The 23,651-nt window shown below is 26.4% G+C and overlaps 2 protein-coding genes and 1 long non-coding RNA gene across 7 annotated transcripts; 1 reads left to right on the forward strand and 2 right to left on the reverse strand.

Moving 5' to 3' along the window:
* Window positions 1-1,607: 1,607 nt before the first annotated feature.
* Window positions 1,608-2,636, reverse strand: LOC149061702 (uncharacterized). Its single transcript, XR_016189343.1, has 3 exons — window positions 2,298-2,636; window positions 2,081-2,224; window positions 1,608-2,014 (listed from the first exon to the last, which is right to left on the reverse strand). It is a non-coding gene; the product is annotated as an uncharacterized LOC149061702 (long non-coding RNA).
* Window positions 2,522-14,600, forward strand: LOC107172018 (uncharacterized). Of its 4 annotated transcripts, XM_089215545.1 has the most exons (18): window positions 2,522-3,331; window positions 3,519-3,679; window positions 4,371-4,540; window positions 6,269-6,317; window positions 8,043-8,119; window positions 8,334-8,410; window positions 9,764-9,832; window positions 10,567-10,671; window positions 10,730-10,984; window positions 11,081-11,164; window positions 11,427-11,504; window positions 11,566-11,703; window positions 12,647-12,738; window positions 13,070-13,134; window positions 13,426-13,469; window positions 13,580-14,010; window positions 14,077-14,249; window positions 14,314-14,600. In XM_089215545.1, exons 2-18 carry the CDS (start codon window positions 3,522-3,524, stop codon window positions 14,409-14,411), a joined length of 2,163 nt encoding a protein of 720 aa, XP_089071671.1. In that variant the 5' UTR covers window positions 2,522-3,331; window positions 3,519-3,521; the 3' UTR covers window positions 14,412-14,600. The 4 variants fall into 4 exon arrangements, with proteins under 4 accessions (XP_089071671.1, XP_089071666.1, XP_089071674.1 ...); XM_089215540.1 differs by having other exon boundaries at window positions 2,522-3,679; XM_089215548.1 differs by having other exon boundaries at window positions 2,522-3,679; window positions 10,567-10,668.
* LOC149061703 (uncharacterized) lies at window positions 7,315-23,622 on the reverse strand. 2 transcript variants are annotated; one of them, XR_016189341.1, is made up of 2 exons: window positions 23,270-23,622; window positions 7,315-7,931 (listed from the first exon to the last, which is right to left on the reverse strand). XR_016189341.1 is itself a non-coding variant. In XM_089215563.1 (2 exons), exons 1-2 carry the CDS (start codon window positions 23,357-23,359, stop codon window positions 7,419-7,421), a joined length of 489 nt encoding a protein of 162 aa, XP_089071689.1. In that variant the 5' UTR covers window positions 23,360-23,607; the 3' UTR covers window positions 7,315-7,418. The 2 variants fall into 2 exon arrangements, 1 of the variants encoding a protein (XP_089071689.1); XM_089215563.1 differs by having other exon boundaries at window positions 7,315-7,817; window positions 23,270-23,607.
* Between the last annotated feature and the right edge of the window lie 29 nt (window positions 23,623-23,651).

Here is a 23,651-nt window from a genome sequence, read left to right on the forward strand (position 1 = left end):
TCGTAATTCAATCCAAAGTCCTCCGTGTGATTTCAAATGCCCCGTGGTTTGTTCGAAACGATGCGCTGCACACTGACTTCAATTTACCAACAGGCAACAATTAAGAACTACATAAAAGATCTATAGGCAAGCTTTTTCTGTCATCTACGCAAAGCAAAGCGGTCCACAACATTTCGGGTTAAATGCCGGCCCTATCAATATCAATCGAAGACTAAAACGTGGTCATCCTCGTGACGTCCTAAATTAGATTATCTGTAATGAAAATTCTATTGTACTCGTATATCGTTCATTGCTTGTAACCATGGCTTTTAGATAGAATGGTTGTGCGTCGCGTATGTTAAGTTTACTGACTAAGTGACTATGCAATGCACTCACATGAATTGACTGACAGTTAGTGCCATCTAGCGTTGACTTCTATATGTTTTACTAAATCGTGCTAAAAACAGTAATTTTGTTTTTGGGTATCTCAAATCTCAATTATTCACTGGCAGTTTCACTTTACTTCTTTGCACATTGTCAACCATTTACTATTCTATGGACTACAATGTTGTCGTTCTTTAATTTTAATACTTACTATTATACTAGGTACATACTTACAACACATTTTTATAGTAGGTAAATCTGGCAAATAAATTCCTAATATATTTAATTATACACTGAAATACAAGTTATAAGTGCAATAGTAATTATTAAACATTTTGATAAATAATTTAAATATAATAAACACTGTGAAATATATAGTCAATCTATAACTCAATAATACAATTTAAATTAATTAAATAGGTACCAAGTAGCTAGTCATGAGGACAGTTTAAGCTAAATTATAATCAACTAATCAAGGTTTATTTTATAATACTTTGATAATTAAAAATTAAAAAGTTTAAAGTGATTTTGGCCAACAAAAAAATCGTGGTGCACATTCCGTGCAGAAAATAAGCATTATAAATAATAATATCCTATAGTTTATAAATATGACCGCTAGATCGCGTTAAGAGGTAGTCAATTGATGTAAGCACTTTCTCTTGCCACTATTTTTTGATCGACGCGCAACCATTCTATCTAAAGCCGTGGTTATAAGCACGAACTAAGATAGTATGGACTGGCAACCCAGTAAGCTTATAAAATCCAATTATTTCACCAATTCCCAGTTTATGACTGTTATTGAAGAACCAATTGTATGGAATGTTGATCAAATTAATATTCTCTCGAGTTGATTTACATAATTCTAAATTATTTGAAGTACTTATTGAAGATATCTAAACCCAAACTCAAGTACATAATAAGTTATATTAATTATACAGTGAAACTTCCATATAACGAACTTCCATTTAACAAAATATTTTTAAGAACTATGACCTTCATTGTTAATTACACGTAAATGTATCTCCAAATAACGAATCTGATGTTTCTATATAACGAAATAATTATTCGATAAAAACCAGTTTTTGTAAATGTTGTCACTATCAAATTGACAAATTGACAAAGATAAGACACCGAAGGTAGGCAAACTGATTAATTTTACTATAGTACACTTCAGTTCCAATATTGGTGCAAACGAGTATACATTCTTGGTTTTAGACAAGAAGCAAATGTTCCCGATGAAATTTTTTTTAAACTTGACTATATAGAAACTTTTCACGAAAGAAGGACAATTTTCAAAAATAATAAGCAAACAAAACTTACTGATTATTTCTTTTAAATTATATTTAAGGTTAAAAATTAAATTAAACTGTAATATGACGTTTGATGTTGTTTTTACATACATACAATATACATAATAAAAAAAAAACGTAATTCTATTTAACGAATTCTTCTATATAACGAATTTTTTTTTGCTGCTTATTCGACTTCGTTATATGGAAGATTCACTGTATTACATTTTTGTTTTATTTATACTAAATGTATGTGAAGTATTTCAGAATTTAACCTTATTAATTTCTGATGGGCCAGTATTAGTTGGAACTTTTGCAGTATAGCAATGATCTTGTGTTACGCTATAAGCATCTTCAGAAATCTAAAAAATATATTTATTAATTATAAAAACAACAATAGTCAATGATTCAAATGAAAATAGTTATACCTTCATCTTTTTGGGTGATGGAACACTTATTAATTCATCGATGTTACAATTTAGTAAGTTCAAACTTGTATTATCGACACTTTCAGTATAATTAATATTTTTTAGAATGGATCCTGGACAAAGTTTTGATCTTTTTAGACATATCTGTTAAACAAACTGCTAATAATTATAATATTAAGGATTTGTTAATAAAATAAAATTGATATTTAATACTTACAATATATTTACTTATACCTTGACCAGATTCCTATGTTGTTATACCATCGTCTATTTCAAAATGTAATTCGCAAATTCTGGAAGTTGGCTTTAATGTAAAGCCAATCGATTGTTCCCACGATGCAACAAAGTTTCATCTTTAGGAACAAGGAAGGTACTTTTATTTTTGAATTTACATGAAGGAACACAGCAAGTCATTTTAAATAATAATGTTACGATAAATACGAATACCGATTCACAGTCACTTACAAATATTACGAATACCGATTCACAGTCACTTACAAATATGACGAATACCGAAATACTTGTCATTCGAGTAAATAAAAAGGCGGTAAAGTATATTATATCACCTGCATATTATCATAATAATATGCGAGATACTTTAAAATTAGTTCTGTATTTTGACACATGGGCGCTAGTAGTTAATTATTTCCAGCTGTTATATATGGTCAGTACTCAGTAGTCACTTTGTAAATCAATCTGAAAGCCGTTTATTATAGGACGATGTGCAACCTGTATATCTTTAATCGTGCTTGTAACACTATCTTAAATCTATTACTGTATATCGCTAATTTGTTAACCTAGCTAGTTATTTACTACAACAATAATGTAGTAACTTTACAAGTTATAATAGTTATATACGACATTATTATAAACATTTAGCTTTATTATAGAAAATATTATAATATTGCATATTCAATAGGTATCAATTTATTTGTTGATACTATTATTAGATTGAAACGTTATCAAAATAGTATCCGCAGAGGAAAATATTAATGGGGATAAGAATTAAAATTGATTTTTGCATTCAATATTTTCAAATAAAAATTGTGTACGACTACACTGTACATTTGTGACTCATTTATCTTTTGTTCCCGGTTTACGTCGTTTGCGGTTGACTTCGGAATATCGGACGAATCTCGCCGACCGGACCGACGCGGCGACGCTATTCGTCTATCGACAGACGACAACAGCTCACAGCTGCTAGTCTTGGCTGACGGTGCGCTACTGGCATTCTGGCAACCGTCAAAATCGGTATTTCCATCTTTTTACTTTCACAGATTTTAAATTTTAACTTTTCGCTGTTGACTGTGGTTTGAGATACTTTACTAACCACAATTGATTAGAAGACGACTTTTTGTCGATGTTTAAAAATCGTTCTGTTTAGTGACTTAGTGTTTACTGTTTTGTAATATTGTGCTATAATTCGTCGTTAATATAGATCATGGATTTTTATAATAAACACTTCCATCGACTAATCCGTAATGTGGATCCCAATGGCATGTTGAATGTGCCACTTAACGTGTTTACTAATGGAAAATGTCTAGAGAAATATTTTAAGACGAATAGTGACTTTCGGAAATTAGACGTCCCTTGGATGTGGTAAGAATTAAAAATATAATACAATATTTACCTATATCATTGTGCATTTTTACTATATTTAAAACTCTTAGCTGTTCTCCTTATATGCAAGATAGATAAAACTTATTATTTAAAAACGTTTATGTACTTATAATAGAGATTCCATACGTCCTGTATTTTACAGGATTGTCCCGTATTTGAATGAAGTATCCCAGGGACCCGATGAAATTTTTTTAATTGCTATCATAAGTCCCCTCACCCCTCCACCAAATTAACACACATTGTAAATTACAAGCATAGGTATAATTTAAAATGTCCCATATTTAAAAAATTAATCTTGGATCCCTATCTTACATCGGTTGGACTGTTATTTTTTTATGATCATTCAAATAGTCTTCCATTTATGCCAATTTTAATCCTATTTTTCTACATATAAATATATATTTTAAGTGCATCTCGATCTCGTTAAACCAGTTGTTAAGTGTAAATAGTTGCCATTTTTATCTTCAGTGTGAATTGAATATGGCCAATATTTTAATAAATAATTATATAAGTTCCAACTGTTGTCTGTTCATTGTAAATAAAAAGAAGCTTTATAAGGCTTTATAAATTGCCTTATTGTTCAACAAATACAAATAAAAATAAATAATAAAAACAATTTATTTTTGCTACATTTTTATAATATATGTGTTATATTTATTTTATGTTTCAGCGATCAATTAATTATACTTTTGCTTAACTTTGATGATATAGTTGCTATTTCGTCAACCTTACAATTTTTGAAAAATGACTTTCAGCGCATTAAATATCCATTTGTTTTGATAAATCAAGCTTTTATTGGCTTAATTTTAATACATGCAAATGCCACAAAAGTGTATTACAGTAAGTTTATATTTGTAACTATACAAGTGGTTTTTCAAAGATAAACAATATTATTCACTTGAAACTTATCAATGTTTTTGGAACTACATTTTTTACGTAATTTGAAGATAATAAAAAGCCCCTTAAAAAGCAATACTTTTGAAATTAAAATATATAGTTATTCAGAATATTTTATGGTGAACTTCAAACAAATTGTTAATTACTTATTACCTAGTTGTAACTTTAATACATTAGTAGAGTGGATTGAAAGTGAGACATAGCGCACCCTTTAAATTATTGCTTTACTACTACACTCATATAAATTTTAAATTCCTATACCCAAATAAATATCTATTTCAAAATTTGATTTTTCTATTAAATTTTCCAGAAAAATATGTGCTTAGGAATATGAAATTAAAAATATAATGTGTCATTAAACAACAATAAGAAACCTAGTCTTATAATGTTAAAAATAATATATGTTATTATATTATTATTAAAAATAAGTCATTATATCCACATGTATTCTCTCTCTATTACTAACATATAACATAGAAAATTAAATGTTCAGAATAATCTGTTTTTCTTAGTTGTTATTAACATTAAATAAATTATAATATAGAGGTATGAATATTATTTAGAGTTTCTTGTAGGTTTTTTATATTTATACTTTGAAGTTATGATCAGGGCTCGTGAGTTCATGCATTTGCATATCAATCTTGCTAAGTCGTATTTAATGCTAGGTGACATATAAATCCATTTCAAGGTACTGTGGTTAAGTATGTGAAATTTTATGTTGCATATTTTTGAATATTTAGAGGCTTTTTAACTATTTGGCATATATATGCGTTTTACGCATTTATTATGCATATTTTTACCGAAATTTGATCAAAATGCAATAATTTATATTTTTACACAGTATAAAATATATGGGAGTTTTTGCAACATAAAATTATTAAAAATAAAACGTATAGAACAGATAAAGCGAGAACAAATGCACGTTTACGAACATAAATTATTTAATTAAGTATTTTGTATTGTTTAATAAATTGGATTTAAAATTTTCAGATATAAAATGAGCGACTGGACTGACTGGATATTTTTTTAACTGATATTGAAAGATATTTTTAATTTGTTTTTTTGAAATTGAGTACATTAATATAATAAAATATAACTTTTAACAATATGAATGGACATTTTTTGTTATTCCAAAATGTACTTATAGTATTTTTATTTTTTAATCTACATATTGTTGATACATATTTTTAGAGTTTTAGTGCATAAGTGCATACTTATTTAGGCATTTTTTAGAGCTTGAACTCACGAGCCCTGGTTATGACCATTCAATAAATTACTGAATTTTACTTAAATTGACCACTTTGTACAAATTTAGTTTTCCTATATTTAATCGTAGTAAAACCTCATTATGATGGAATCACTTAATTCTAGATGATATTTTCATTTTAAATATGTTTCTGTTGTAAGAGACTTAAATACATAGTATATAGTATATACTTGATTGTCTAAGAAGGTTTTACCAAAACTCAAAAGTTTTGTTAAACACATAACATATTGTATTATGTCATAATTAGTTATCTATTAATATCTAAATTGATAAGCCACCAAAACTAATTAGCATCCTTAGCATTTTAGATAGGTACTGCTAACATATTATTGAATTTCCCTGTATTAAATATAGTAATTAATTCAAATATTTAAATTTATTATAATGAAAAAAAAAATGTTTAGGTTATTGTACCAATTCAACAAATGCCTTATACAAAAATAAAATAGTTGTGTAAGTATAAACCTCTATCTATTTATGTAGTTATAATAATTATCTATATTACTAGACAAAGTTTTTATTTTAATCTGGTGTTTAATAAAATTCCTAAGTATTTTATAGAATAGTTTATACTATTTAGGTACTTAAAATGTCCTGTACAATAATAAGATATACATTATGTCTATTAGTTTTAGTAAATTTAAATATACAATAAATACATACCTATTTAAAGATATAGTAAGTTGAGTTATTTTCAGTGAGAGATAATGATAATATTATTATTGAGGATAAATGTTTGGGACATATCAGTAACTACGTAACCTATTTTTATTATCTAGCAATTGGTATATAATATTTGTAGTTATTTTTATTAAAAAGATGTCAGTGCAATACTGTTTTAGCCAGAGAGGAAGAAAACAAAGGGAATGACAGGATGTCAGCATTCTCTTGATATAATTATTCTTATTTTACTCAAATATTTATTCTGATTGTATAGTTGCCAAACAGTGCCGTAGAAACCGCCGGTGTAGGCGGTGCAATGCACCGGGGCACTTGATCTTGAAAGGGCCTTACGCCTTTACCGATTATCTTATAATAAATATACAACAAAGAAAAAAGAAAATTAGGTATGTTATAAAATTATTGGGCACCTACACAGGACACACCAATTTGCACCAGGGCACACAAGTATCTAGCTACGGTACTGTTGCCAAACACAATTATAATCATAATATTAATATAATTATTACTCAATTGTAATAGTACAAGACAATATAAGTACCTAATTTATACCATTACAATCATACAACCATAATAAATAATACTTATTATACTATTTATACAAGAGTATTTTGAAGTGCGATGAAGTATTTTTGGAATCTGCTTGTGGTTTATTAAATAGGTACTCATATAAAACTATAGTATTAAATACAAAGCTGATTAAAAAGTCTTACAAATGTAAGGTATACATATAATAGTGTTGAAAATATTTTATTTCTGTAATTTTTTTTTTTTTTTATTGATCTAAAATACATCGACAACTAGGCCATTAGTAAAAGAATTTTTTTTTTTTGGTTACATTGTTAGTATTTTAACTTTAAGTATTTAATTTTTTTATATTAAATTAAATTGTAAAATTCTGTTTTTTTTTATTTTTAAGAATAAAATTAAGGTTGTTTTTAAGTCCTGTGGGTTTGGTCCAAGTGCTTGACAAATTTGTTCGAAGATGTGAAATTGATTTCGATACTGGTTGTATTTTTGACATTCAGTGATTATGTGGTTGACGGTTAAATGTAAGCTGCATGAGTCACATAGTGGAGGATCATCTTTACTCATCAAGCAGTTGTGTGTTAAGTGTGTGTGTCCAATACGGAGGCGGTTTATTATGGTTTCATCTTTTCTTAAAAGTTCAGGATTTTTCCATGGGTTTATATTATTTTTTATTTTGTTGAGTTTTTCGCCAGTGAGAGTGCCATTTATTTTTTGAGTGTAGGTTAATTTCGTTCTTTGCATCTGCGAATGTGATGGAATTTATAGTTGCAGTTGATGTAGAGGCAATTGAATTTGTTAGACAATTGTTAACACAATAACCCACTGTTATGACTTGAGCATTCTATTAAATAATGCCTAGGGATTTTATAAATTGCTTGATTTAATACTTCGCCTTTGACTTAAATATATTAGTATTATATCTAAATAAATATATAAATATATCTATATAAATTTATTTCTACATAGAGACAAAATGCCTAAAAAGAAAAGAAAAATAGAATCTGCTGCTACTAATGGACCACAAAACAAAGAAAATACTCAAAGTAACACATTTTTATTTTTAATATTTTACACATGTAATAAACACTTAATATAATGTCAATAGACTCATATGTGGATTCATATTTTTTAATATGTTTTAAACTGTGTTAAAGAATTGAGTTTTTAAAAAAAATTTCATTTACCAATGATAAATATTTATTTTTATTTAATTAAAAATAGTACCTACCTACATTTAATTTAAATTGTATATTTCAGGCCAAAAAGTTCAATTGTTAAATCAACATCAAGTATCTAACTTAGAAGTTAACCTCAACGAAATAGATGTTTTTTTAGTAAGTAGAATGTTATTAAATCATAGAATTTTAATTTTGTTGCTTTTTTATATTCTAATAGTAAAGTTATTGGCTTACAATAATATCTTAGTATTCAGAAGTTAAATAATTATGACAGACTGTAGGATACTCACAAAATGTTAGGTCTTAACATATTAGGAAAAAAAATTAGTAGGTTTGTGGTACAGATAAAAACTCAACAATAATGGTGTTTGTACTGTAGTTATTAATATACAGTGAAACTTCCATATAACGAAGTCGAATAAGCAGCAAAAAAAATTCATCATATAGAGGAATTCTTTAAATAGAATTACGTATTTTTTTAAACTTTTTTTTTATTATTTTTTTATTATGTATATTGTATGTATGTAAAAACAACATCAAACATCATATTACAGTTTAATTTAATTTTTAACCTTAAATATAATTTAAAAGAAATAATCAGTAAGTTTTGTTTGCTTATTATTTTTGAAAATTGTTCTTCTTTCGTAAAAAGTTTCTATATAGTCAAGTTTAAAAAAAAATTCATCGGGAACATTTGCTTCTTGTCTAAAACCAAGAATGTATACTCGTTTGCACCAATATTGGAACTGAAGTGTACTACAGTAAAATTAATCAGTTTGCCTACCTTCGGTGTCTTATCTTTGTCGGGTACATTGTTCATGTACAATTTTAGAACTATGACATAAACTATCAATTTGATAGTGACAACATTTACAAAAACTGGTTTTTATCGAATAATTATTTTGTTATATAGAAACATCAGATTCGTTATTTGGAGATACATTTACGTGTAATTAACAATGAAGGTCATAGTTCTTAAAAATATTTCGTTAAACAGAAAATTTCGTTAAATGGAAGTTCGTTATATGGAAGTTTCACTGTAATAATCAGTAAATCATAATTATTTTAAAAGCATTAAACTATTTAATATGGAATTTATAAAAAGAGAACTATTAGCATACATATTTAAGTAGTTTTTTTTTTATAAGTAGTGAATTAATGGGATTACTAGTTTAATAGTTAATAAGTTATTTATATTTGATTTTCGTCCATAAAGCTGATTCAAAAGTATGTCATAAAATATTAATAGTATATTTTAGTTAGTACCAATATTCAATGCAAGAATCATATGAAAAAATAAAATTAAAATTGTATGAAACATTACAAAAAAAAAAAAATGTTTGACACTTTTAGTAATATTTTTTGTAAATAACTAAACATATTGAACAAATACTAAGTTATTATAAAACAATAGGTACATTGTTAATTGGTTTCATGTTAAAAATATATTTGTATAAAAATGGCTAACTTAATTTTGTGTTTTGTTTTTCAAAATATTAATTTATTTAGAATAATCCAAAACACACTTTAAATGCTACAGAAATGAAACTACCCGAAACAAATGTTCTAAGCCAAACAGTAAGTATATTTTAATATTTTATGAAGTAGGGCATTAGTTCCAAAAAAATAACCATATTTTAGACGTTACTGAGTCAATTAAATGTTTTATACGATCCATATCATATTTATTATATATATATTTAAAATATTAAGAGACGTCGCACCCCCATGTGTCATTTATGTCTTATTTGTGTGTAACATAACCAAGTTTACGCTTATCACATTGGTTAAAAAATTAGAATGAAATGATTTATTATACAATTTAAAATCAAGATTATTATCTAGCCAATGGCATAAGCTTTTTATTACCTATATTTTAATTTTAAAGCGATTTGTGAATATTTTAAAATTCTTAATTGTTTGTAGTTACATCTTAAAATGCTTATAACTCCCTTTAAGATTAAAACATAATATAAATTCTATGACATTGATTAGATAATAATCTTACCTTTAAATTTTATAAGAAATCAATTCATTTTAAGTTTTTAAATAATGTGTCAATGTGATCTTCTGAGTGTAATCTTTGTTAAGTTACACACTTGTAAGATGGAAACCATACATGCAGGTGCGACATCCTCTTAATTGTATGAGAAGTTTTATGTGCTAATAATTATCAATAAGCTATTTAAAATTCAAAATAATGATAAATAACTTTTGCTATCTTTTACTAAGACGAGTAATTAAGATATAATTATTGTTCCTTAGGTATTATATACAATTTTCAATACTTTAATGCCTATTATTTTATATAGGATTTCAATGCTCCAATCCTACATAGTCGAAATATACTAAGTTTGAATACTGAAGAAAATATTGGTGATGTTTATAAAATACAAGATTTAGATCAACTACAAGTTGTAAATTCGAAATTTTGATTTTGTTGATTTATTATTATAAGTATATTATTTTTTCTAGTTATTTATTCAACCAATTGAAGAGTTATCAGCTATCAATAAAGATGTTCTCATGGACAAATCTCTTTTACCTAAAAATGATTTTGAACAACAATTAATAAATTTTGATATAGAGCCTAAACATGTAGAACCACAACAAATGATTGAACAACAACAATATACAATAAATTTACAAGATCAACAGATTAGAGTTGAACCATTAACGGAGCTACCTCAGCATTCAACAAATCCACAAGAACTACAAAATCAGTTTAAGGTACTATTATATGAGTATAATTGTTAATGTTGGCTTAAAATATATCAAAATAAATTTTTTTTTTTAAACAGATAAAATAAAATATTTTTTTTTTAGAAATCTACTGAACATCACTCTCCTGAAAGGTTAACAAACCAATCACTAAAAAGAAAAGGACCGGGTATAGTACCAAAAAAAAAAGTAAGTAATTTTTTTGGTTACTGTTAATACTAGTATAATTATTGCTATATCTAAAGTTTACTCAGAATAAGAGTGGTATTGTATGGCCAACTTATGCACATGGACGTGGCTTTGTTTAGAAGCTATATATTGGGTGTCCACTTGATGGAAGCACCAGACAACCATCCAAAACTGCTTTTATTTTGAATAGACTATATCTAAATTATTTGTTGTAATAATAAATATTATTAATATTTTTTATTTTATAAATTGTTTCATACAGTTTAAGAAAAGACTCATTGAACAAAACAGTAAGGTACTTAGAAACCGGTTGAAGAAACTTCAAGGAGAGATGTTTAATGTAATACCTAACTATTATTTACAAGCAATTATTATTATTTAACTATTGTTTGATTTATTAGAGACCACTTGAAAGTATGATGTTGAAGTGTACTAATCAATCTATAGACCATTTACCTATAAGATATGCTATGTACCGTAATAAACTTATTATACCATTTACTGCTCTTACATTAAATATGGAACTAGAAGAAAACAAAGTACTGTATATTTTTAGTATATTTAGAGAATAAAAATATTAATTTCTATTTATAAATCTCATAATTTATCCATGTTTAGTCTAAACTATTTTTAATTGTTCCCAATAGTCTGTCTTTGTATTTAAAATTATTATTCATGAAATATAAAGTAAGCATAAAAGTAGGTAAACATTCTGTTGTATAGTAGGAGTTGAGTGTATTCGCGGAACTAATGTGCAAGCAGTCCCTGCAGCGTCTTCGGTTCATCACAAAAAAAATAAAATAAGAATTAAATGTACATTGAATAGGTCAATTTAAGGAATGGATTAAATTTTGAAGTCAGTGATGAATCATTGCATACAAAAAAGATTTTGATCCTGAGATTGTCAGACTATTTTCATATCAATATATTTCTATTAATTACTTTAATAATTTATTTTCTTATTTAAAGTAATACAATATAAACTATAAATAGGCAATAGCAAAATATTAAACTAAATGTTTTAAAATGTTATTATGTTTATAAAATAATATATTCAAAACTTTAAAATTCACCAAAAAATATTTTTGAATACAAACAAAATAATTGAAATTGTTATTTTTTGTTTAAATATTGAATTTAATTTATAGTTTAACTTCAAATTTTTAAATTAAAAATCAAGTTTATAAATATTTTACATTTTTTGTTCTAGTATGAACTACAAAAATAAATTTTCATGGCTAAAAACTTTTAATTTTGGCTTCACTAAAGTACCAACCAAATGCAATTTGCTATCAGAAACCTTCACTAAAGCTTAAATTTAAAATTTTTTTCTATTACTTTCCTTGTATACAAAACTACAGACACATCATTATAGAAACAATATGTTTAGCAAAGCTTCCAAAATGAAAAATTATTTAAACCCTATTGTAATCTATACATATGACCAATTAGTTTTAATTGTAATTAATTAATTTTTTTCAGGATCTAGATGCTGTTTTTTATAATGAAATTACTATGGATAGTTACAAAACTATTAATGAAAAATTGATTTACTGCAATACTTCAAACATTTGGTATGTCATACATTTATTTCTCCAATTTTAATGTATCAAATACTCAGTTGTATTATTAAATTTATATTTATTTTTGAAAACTTATTTACCTAAATCAAAATCTTCTAAAATAAATATAAAATGTGCAAAATATTGTTATGAATTCCTTTTTTATTATTTTGATCTATCTTATTTGTAAAATATAACAGTTATTAACTATCATCATATCAAAATAATTAACAAAATAATATATTAAATAATAAAATAGTTATAGAATTGTTGTGTTATTTATTTTTATAATGAAATTTTTAAAATAGTATTTTTTATATTAATCTAAGTTGTGTTTTTACAGTATTTATAACCATTGCAAAAACAATTCATTACCGCATTTAACTCTGCTTCCTTTAGTTGAAGAATGTAAGTAACAATTACAAGTACATATCTGGCATACAATGTGAAGTTATTATTAAAAAATTATAATTTATTAAACAAACAGTTAACCAAAATAATGTTTTCTGGTTTGGTTAACATTTTACTTTAAGAACCTACTTTTATAAGATACAATTTATGTTTAGAGCAACATTTTTATACTTAGTAATTTTTTTTTATTCTAATTTAGTCAAATAAGAATTAATATAATTATTATTTAATAGGATTATGAAATAATTAAATATTTTAATAATAATTATCAAACAAACTCTATTCTAGGTTTAACCAATAATAGTTTAGTGTGGCGAGATACAATTAATGAGGTATACATCATTTTTTCCATCAACATAAATATAATTAAGTTATCGTTGCACTAGTAGCATTAGAATAATTTAATAATTTTCTAGTCAAAAGTATACTATTCCTTTTTCAGATAAATAATAATTTAGAAGATAGTTTAAGAGAAATTTCACCCATCTCAAAAATTGATCAGACTAAGTGGAAGAAATTTAAAGACAAAATAAATTATAGAGTGAATCAAAGTTTAGTAGCCCATAAAACATTGGTTGGTCCTGAACTATCTCATATAGATATACCACAACATCTTATGGCATTTCCATCTCTTAGTGAAGTTGATAAACTTTTAAATGGTAAAACATTTATTGAACAACACAACTCTACTGAAGGGCCTCCATTCAATACTGAAAATATTTGTCCTATGCCTTCATTGTCTATAATAACAGAATCGGGATTACCTCAATTGTTACCACCTGAAAAGTCTCTAATTGATCATGTTGAAATAAACATTGACCAAGAAAATATGTTGAATCAATTTGGACAAAATAATTTGCAGGATATTCAAAAGTAAATGTTTTGGTTAATACAAATTTATATTGTAAAACAAAATTATGTTTTTCTACTAATTTGCAGTATTCATAAACAAGTTGAAGAATTTCATCGACTATCTATTGATATTAAAGAAATAATATCCAATATTTTAAAACAATCTCCTAACAATATTTCACATTTGATGTTCACTAATATTTGCCCTATTCACATAACTAATAGAAAATATGCTATTACAGTTTTTGTAGAGCTACTGGGTGAGTATTGGAACAAATTAAAATGTTTTTATTTTTATATTTAATTTGTGCTTTGTTATCATAGGACTGCATAAACACGGAATCCTCAAATTAAGTCAACCTTGTAATGTAACAAACCCTTCATCTATTTCAATCGAAATAATTAATTACAATTTTTTTTGAATGCCCTTTTTAATTTTAATTTTAATGATATTTTATACTGAAATATTTTCAATGATTTACCTGTACTCATAATTTTAAATAATACCATTTAATAGTAATTTTTTGAAAATCAAAATATGGATGATTTGTAAATTTTAAAATGTAAACTATTAGTTCCAGTATTAATTGTGATATCTTATAAATATTTGACTGTTGTTATTATTACTATTAGTATATTTTTTGTTGGTTTTTAAATAAACTTTACTTTTTATCATTGAGGTTAATATATTTAGGGTTAAAATAAGTTCTATGTTTCTTAAAGAAACTTAACAATATGCATTATAAAAATACTTTTGGTAGAATTATTAACAGAATATGTAAAATTGCAAGTCTGAATAATATTTTTTATTCGGGAAACATAATGCTTCAAACTTTCCTTAAGATTAAAAATAAAATAAAATAAAACAGTTGATCTATTACTTATAAGTTATTAATGAAAAATATATTAATAATTGTAGTATTCAAAACTGACTCATCCAAATTAAGATTATTATTTTAATGCTGGATTGTATGAACAAATTACTAATTCAATGGTTGAATAAAATGTATTGGTCTAATCATAGGTCACTTATTCATATTTAATGAACCATGCATAACAATGCTATAGGTACAAGTGTTGGTGACAATATACACACATTTAAATTAACAATAAAAAATTTTTTTCTGTTGAATAAAATATAATAATGTTTTTTTAAGATTACGAAATAAATTAAATGAAATAGAATTATTCCACTGATTAACACTTATATACCAGCATAAAATTAATTAACTAATAGAAACTCAACATATTTATTATTAATATAGCAACTAATAATGTTCAGTGAAAATAGATACATTATGAGCAAATTATATTAATAGTAATATAATATACTACAATAATTGAATTAATCCGATACAATAAGCTTTTAATTATATATATATATTATTTTTATTATTATTTATATTCATTCCTCAACAGTCTTGAATTATTAAGACATTAAAATTAAATTTTTTTCATCAAAAATTTGACGGGTGAATATGTTCAACTTTCATCACTTATGTAATATTATGAATGGTTACAAATTTCATAATATACTTATCTAGACGTCTAGTTTTTAAGTATAAAAACGTAATTAATGTTTTGATAGAAAACAAATGCCATGCTATAAAATCGAATACAATACTTATTTTATTATATATTGTTAAGTGCTATGTAAATGCATTTATAATTTTTTTAGCAGGTAAAAATAAATTTGAAACTATCCCATAAGAATAATTATTTACGGTGTTTTTAAGATAATTTTCTTAAATTCATTATAACAATAATATAATTTTAGTTGTAATTAATTTATGATTGTTCTATATCTATTGTTTTATATTTATAATATTTAAATTTGTGTAGTATATGACATGTCTTATTTTGTTGTGTATTTATACGTATGAAACGGAATCTGTCACTTGTAAAGTTTCTTAGCTACTTTCTGCATTGACTGCTCTGTTATGGAACAGCCATGTAATAATTGTGGCCAATAACTGTACTGCTGTTTGATAAGTAGTATGTTACAGCTTAGAAACCACATATTTATAGTACTAAAACTATTTATTATTTAACAAATAAATTGTTATTAAAATATGAATGTGAAAAGTAAACAACACTACTTTTTTTAAATCACCAGCTGTGAATTTATATTTGTTTAAACATGTTCAATCAAAATGCAAACACATCAACCTATACTGCCGCTTTAGACTGTTATACTTAAATTGTAAGAATATTTTTAATTAATAACATAAATATAATACATAGTAAGAATAATAGTTTAAAATAAACATAAAATAATATTATGCAAATGTATTAGGGATATTTTTCTTATTATATGATTTTCTACAAAAATAAAAAGCTACTGCCCATTATTTTAACTTAAAATGACAATGATTTTAAAATTAAAATAAATTAATGTTTAACTATAGTTGTACTATAATTTGTCATGAAGTTATACTAAAAATAAAATTTGCAAATTTATCAAACAGTTTAAGTAATATAATTCAAAATTATTCTATCCATTTTACAACCATTATATTTTGCCATTTTGGAAAATTTGTTGAAGAAATATAACAAGAATTCTGCTGCAAAAATATGATTATGAGCATCGTCTATCATCAAAAAATTATGTTATCTACTTAATACTTTTGAATTTTGATCATTGGAACTTGAACGATGGACTTATTAATTAATTATATAAATATTAGGTATTTAGGTGGACTGTATGTTCTATAGATACCTACAATACTACCAAGTATTTAAAATTTTAAAATCAATTGTTGAATATTGTACCATGTTATGTATTGCATTTTGCTGGGTAAACTGCTTAGCTAGTGGCTGCTATAGAAGTTCCTAAAAATAGTTAAAAAGATGACGGATGTACTTGCAGCTGATTGAACCTAAATAGTATGCCATCTTTTCCTAAAAATGTTAATTGGTATCTTTTTTGTTAACTTTTTTCTTTTTCTTGCTATTAATAAGTATAGTTGGACTAAACTGAATATCTTTTCCTAACAATGTTTCCCCCCAAAATTTTCCCACAGCTTTTAAACTATTTTTAATAGGTCTATTGCTGGTTCATGAACAATCACTTGTCACTTGACATTAAACTAATAAATTTATCATGATATACAAAAAACCAAATGAAAATAAAACCTTTAGACAAAAACCAAATTTTTATATTTTGCTAGTATATCATACTTGTATAGACATTATTGTAAAACTTGGATTATTTTCATATGTTTGTATTAATTTTTTTCTGGAATGCTTCATGCTTGACACAATGCTTTCCAAAATACAAATAAGTTGTAAGGCTCAGTACACATTATGACTATGCTAGCATTGAACTTTTTTGGGACACTTATATTTTGAGTGTGAAAACTGACCAAGGGGAAGACCTCGCCAGCAATTCGTTGACAGGGTAAAAGAGGATAATTTTCAGGTACTGATTACTTAGAACAATTTAATGTCATTGGGCTGGAATGAATAGAGAAACTTGATGGAAATATACAAAATGCTTAAGTGGCCTGTACAGCATAAATAATAATTATGTAAAAAAAAAATACAGACCAATAGAAAGATCTGGAAAATCAATGGTAATAAAATGACAAAAATTGTGAAAATTATAAGCTTAATAAATAATTTAAGAAATATACTTATTCCAAAAAAAATTTAAAAAAAAAAGTTATTACATTTAAAATGTATTTGCTTCAAAAACATATGACTATTTAAAAAAATTCTATTAAATAATCTACTAGGCTCATATAAATGATTTACCACTAATATTGTTTATATAAATATATTTACAAATTGGTAATTTCAGTTTCAAGATATAAAAAAGCGGGTAAGTCGTGGATGTCGCTCTGCTGTACAGTAGGTTACAAGTGGGTTACTGTAATGGATGGAATTAAATTTGAATCCAATGATACTATATCATTTTATACGAAAAACGATTCTGAGCGAAGACGGTTTATCTGTCTGGGATATATTATAGATTATTAAAAATTTTCAAATCTTAGATTTCAAGACTATTTTTTAATAATTTCTAGTTTAAAATAATTTGCGAATTTTCGTGACTCAAGATTTTTACATATATTGTTAAAATTCAAACTTTGAATGCTTGTAAAAAAAAATTGTGTCAATATATTTCTTTTATATTTCACCTGCTTGCTATTGTAAAAATATGTTAGGAACCTTATATAAAACTTTAAAATCTTAGATATAAAAGGAAATTTTTTTATGAATTTCTAGGATAAAATAATTTAAGAATTTTCGTGATTTTTACATAATATGTTGTCAAAATTCAAACTTTGAATGCTTATAAAAAAAATTGTGAGTATGTATTTCTTTTATTTTTCAACTGCTATTGTAAAAATATGTTCGGAGCCTTTAATTAAATTCTCAAATCTTAGAATTAAAAAGAAAACCTTTTATGAATTTCTATCTAAGATAATTTGAACATTGCCGTAATTTTTACGTATTTAGTCAAAATTTGAACTTCAAATGCTAATTAAAAAAAATTGTGACTATGTATTCTTATAATTTTTTAATCAATTTTTAGCTACAATAAGAACAACTTATAAGGAACCTTGTATTAAATTTTCAAGTTTTTTTGGTCATTCAACATTTTTTTACCGACACTTCAAAAAAAATTCTCAACAAAATCGAAAATTTCAGTGGTCTATAAACAACTCAAAAAAAGTCAAAAATTTTTTAAAATTAAACTGTATATAGATAACACTAACATAAACATTTGGTGAAAATTTCAAGTATTTATAGTGATTAGTTTTTGAATTATAACCATATAAAAAAATCGATTTGATCGATATCTGGTTTTGCGTAAAAATTCCCGTTTTTCTGTCATTTTTTTTTTGTTTTTCTCGATTTTTTTGAAAACTGTTGGAAAAAGTTTACTTTTGACCTGTATAATGCACCAAGGATATTAACTTTTACATCGGAAACCACCCCCAAAGTTTGAAATTGAAGCATTATTTCGACTAGTTTAGCTGTACACGGACACACAAAAAAAAAAAAAACACATCATTGTAAAATCAATACATTCTTCACTTCGTTCAGAATCTAAAATGAAAAGTTTATGGCAATAAGCCAATAAATATACCGCAAGTATTTGTAAATAATATAAAATATTTTAAACATTGATTAAAACAAAAGTAATTTCATTAGTCAATTGTTTCTGTTATTACATTCAGTATAATAGTTATCTACAATACATTTTATTTTGATTAGTCGAATGTGGGATTCCTTTATGCTAGTAGGCAGTAGTTGTAGGCATGGAACTGTATATGACAAATTGATTACAGTCTAAAATTCTACAACATTGAACAGACTAAAGGTGTTAACTGATCAGAGTGATCAGACTTCTGAGACATCTGAGATCTGAGTTAGTGAATAGTCATGGCTATGGCTAAATACACTGGTATGTTCTAAACTTGGATGAAATATCATGCAGCGCCGCAGCCAGTATTTATCATGGAATTAAAATCTTTTATTAATTTATTCCATGTGATAGGACGTAGACTAAACCGGTGCCAGAAAAAAAGTCCACTGAAAAAACGTACCCGGAAAAAAACAAATTTACCAACACTCAATTCACTAATTACGTTTTACATGTTAAATTATTTATATCTTATACCGCCATCATAATTTATTATAAATTACAAAAATTACACATTACAAATTTAATTATACTCAATTTTCTAGTTACGATAAATGTTACATTAAAAAATAAATATTATCTTATATGGAACAAATGCATTTTATCAACCCCTCACGATTTTCAAAAAATTTTTTTCTAAACCGACTTGTTTTTTTATGCTTAAAACGATGGTGTAATTTTTTTTACCGGAAACTATTATTTTAGAAGTTATAGCCTTCCAAAGTTTACGATTTTACGCTTGTGTTTGCGCGCAAAGCTATAAGACAGCCACTATAACATATTTTTTTTTTTTTTTTTATGTATTTTAACCAGTTGTGGGACATAGTAATTTTCAGGTGAAAAAAATGGAATAATTGCACTTTAGCACTCACACGATTTTTACTGAAGTTTTTGTTAGAGTATGACAGGTATAGTAGCTCCCTACGTCTACCGGCTCCGGTCGCCAAACTCGAGGTTCTCCGGACCTCTCGTTGGATGGAGGCTCGCCCCCCCCCCCGGGCTAAAATAGCAAATCTGCGGGGAAGGGGGCGACCCCTTCGGCCCCCTTTCGGGGGAGAGTAAATTTAACCTTGTTAGTAAAAGTAACGCGACTCCGATCGCCGAACTCAAGGGACCTCCATCCACCACCGGGGCTAAAATAGCAAACCTATGCGACAGAGTATAAGGGCCAGTTATACCGTCTCTGATTAAAGACTAAAGTTAACCGGAGTTTAATCGGTCGAATTTGCACGGTTAAATATCTGTTATCAGCTGACTAAGCGTAATCGAAGTTTAACCGTAGACGGTACAACTTACTGGCCCTAAATATACTAATTATCTTTATAATAACAGAATAAGCTATATTAAGAGGACGCTACACCTGCATATGTTGTCTCCGTCTTACAAGTGCGTAACATAACAAATTTTATGCTCAGCAGATCACGTTTAGCTCCGTTAGTTTAAAATTTAGAATAAATTGACTTCTTGCAAAAATTAAAGGTAACATTGGTATCGAGGGCATGACGTAGGCTTTTTATTATATTTTAATTTTAAAGTGAGTTATGTGTATTTTAAAATTTAAAATTGTTTGTATATCTTAAAATACACATAACTCACTTTAAAATTAAAATATAATAAAAAGCCTACGTCATGCCCTCTATAATAATGTTACCTTTAATTTTTGTAAGAGGTCAATTTACTCTAAATTTTAAACTAACGGAGCTAAACGGGATCTGCTGAGCATAAAATTTGCTATGTTACGCACTTGTAAGACGGAAACAACGTATGCGGGTGTAGCGTCCTCTTAAGTTGTTTTGCTATTGCCTATTATCTTCAGGACCTTCAGGTAGACAACTTGCTAATGGGTACCTTTGACCTATATAGTATATACCTTCGACCATAAAAGCTAATAGACGCGGCATACGGTAAATATCTTGACGCCAACATCATGTAGCGTGTGACGTCACGTTTGGGCAATAACGCCGGCCAGCGGCCGGACTTTAGATAGTATTCTAGCTATCCCAATAAAATATGATTGATTAATGGCTTACTTACAAATTTTAATTCTTAATTTCTTATTTCCTTACTATAACACTAATTACTATTTATCTATCTATCTGCGTATCTCGATTTTTCTCCTATTTTACGAGTTATTTATTAATTAAAATATAATTTTTAAATTAAATTTACCAAAATGATATATTTAGAACTAGTATATTGTTACCTCATTGTAAAATCTCAGATTAATATACACTTGAAATCATAAAATAGCAAGGCTGGGCAATTTAACTATATTTTTTTAACTCGTTAAGACAAGTTAATATAGAAAAAAGTAAGTGAAGTTTAAAGTTAAAAGCTACCTCTATTTATTTTTTTACTTGCAAAAGTTACATGTTAATTAAAAAATAAAAGTAAATTAACTTAGTTAAAAATAAGTTACTTTTTTTTTTAGTATAAAATTAATAATTATACTGCCTACCTTTTTTTAAGCTAACAAATAACATAATAATTCAATAAATGTCTTAAACATTTTAAATACATGTATGTAATAAATTTATTTACTGTAGGTACCAGTGGCGCACCTAGGGGGGTGCAAAAAGGTTTTTAGCATCCCCAAGTTAAAATTTAGCACCCCTTGTTTTTTATATATAATTATTATTATATACCTAATATTATGAAGTTTATGTTTTTAAATGATAGGAAATTTCATAAAAAAATGTATAACTGTTTAGTCGTATAATATAATTTGTTATTTATCTTTGTTGAATATTGAAAAAGATTCATTCAATCAGATAAACACTGAAACTATTTTGAATAAATATTGCATGAAACTAAGAAGCCAATAAGTTTAATGATCGTTTAATGATCCATTGAATAATTTACTCATTCAATAGCGCGCTATTGGTTCATTAAATGTTTAATGAACGTTTATGCAACCCAGCATATAAATTGTATAAATAAGTAATATCCATAGGCGCACATAGGGTGTGAATTTAGGGGGTGCTGAAATAATTTATAGTACACAGACCCGTGGGGAGCGAAGCCCCCCACTACACCACCCTAATACTATAACAATTGCATTGCAATAATTATAAATTTTATTAAAAATAAAAATAAATATTTTGTAATTATATTAAAAGTTATAATAACATGTAATCATTAATTATTAATGTTAGACAAAATTTAATTTTCTGTTTGATATTGCAAATGTTTGCATTATAATTTCCCCCTCTATTTTATTGGTAAGATCTCTCTCAATGCTAAGCGTAGATAGCTTGGTAAATCTTTCTATCTTTCTTGGCCCATATTGGTACGTAACCAGTTTTTCAATCTACGCATAGCTGAGAAGGAGCGTTCACACGTTGACGAAGAATTTGGAATTGATATTCCCAATAGCTTACAGACATTTGGAAACAAACTTTTATAACATTGATTTTTCATGCCTTCATATATAAAGCTGGCTGGTAGACTATTCATTAAAACCATCATTTCTGCTGATAAACTAACTGTTGATATTTTCAAAATATCCTGATATACATAAACAGATTTATATAATAATATTTCAAAAGATATGACTATGTAATAAATATTTTAAATAGTTTATGCGGTGCTAATTTTAAACCTGGGAGTGCTAAGCACCCCCAAGCACCCCCCTATGTGCGCCTATGGTAATATCATTAAATATGTTGTACCTACCTACAGTATTTATTTATTATTATTACGCGCGCCCTGTTAACTGTTGTGTTATGCGATGAGCGCGCCTCACGCATAGGTACGTACTATTTGTAGTATAACCACAAACTTTGGAAGGCTATAACTTCTAAACTAATAGTTTCCGGTGAAAAAAAAATTACACCATCGTTTCCAGCATAAAAAAACAAGTCGTTTAAAAAAAAAAAATTTTGAAAATCGTGAGGGGGTTGGTAAAGTGTATTTTAGCCTCTTATATATCATTTTATTATATGTCATACCTACTGGTATCGTTAAATATTATAAATTAAAGATATTACACACGAATTTAATTACACTCAATTTTCTATTTGAACCTATTATAATACTATATTAATTTAAATTTTGGCGCGCATTCTCGCATAATGTGTACAGAGTGACGTAGCATACAAGCGCAGAACAAAGTTGAGAACATACCAGTGTATTTAGCCATGTGAAATGTGAATAGTGAATACTGAATCGTACAGAGCACCAACAAACGCAGCGCCAGCAGAAATATACAACCATTCTGCATTTATCGTAATAGTACTATCTTTAATCGTAGCCACGAACTAAGATGTTTATTATGTTCATAATCGTAGCACAGATTATATAAAATTTATATATTTATTAATAATAAATAATATTTTTTATTTTAATTTATATAATCTGTGATCGTAGCATTAGTGATAAAATGTCTTATCGTTTATTAAAAATTACTAAATTAGTACCGCATGGGTACATTATTATTTTATTACATTCCTAACTTCATTCCATTATAATATAACACATTAGAGACGACAAATAATGGACAACTTTC

The sequence above is a fragment of the Diuraphis noxia genome, unplaced genomic scaffold, assembly GCF_037042655.1.
Source record: "Diuraphis noxia isolate RWA-SAM2 unplaced genomic scaffold, SU_Dnox_SAM2 contig0001, whole genome shotgun sequence".
In the NCBI taxonomy this organism is placed as follows: domain Eukaryota; kingdom Metazoa; phylum Arthropoda; class Insecta; order Hemiptera; family Aphididae; genus Diuraphis; species Diuraphis noxia.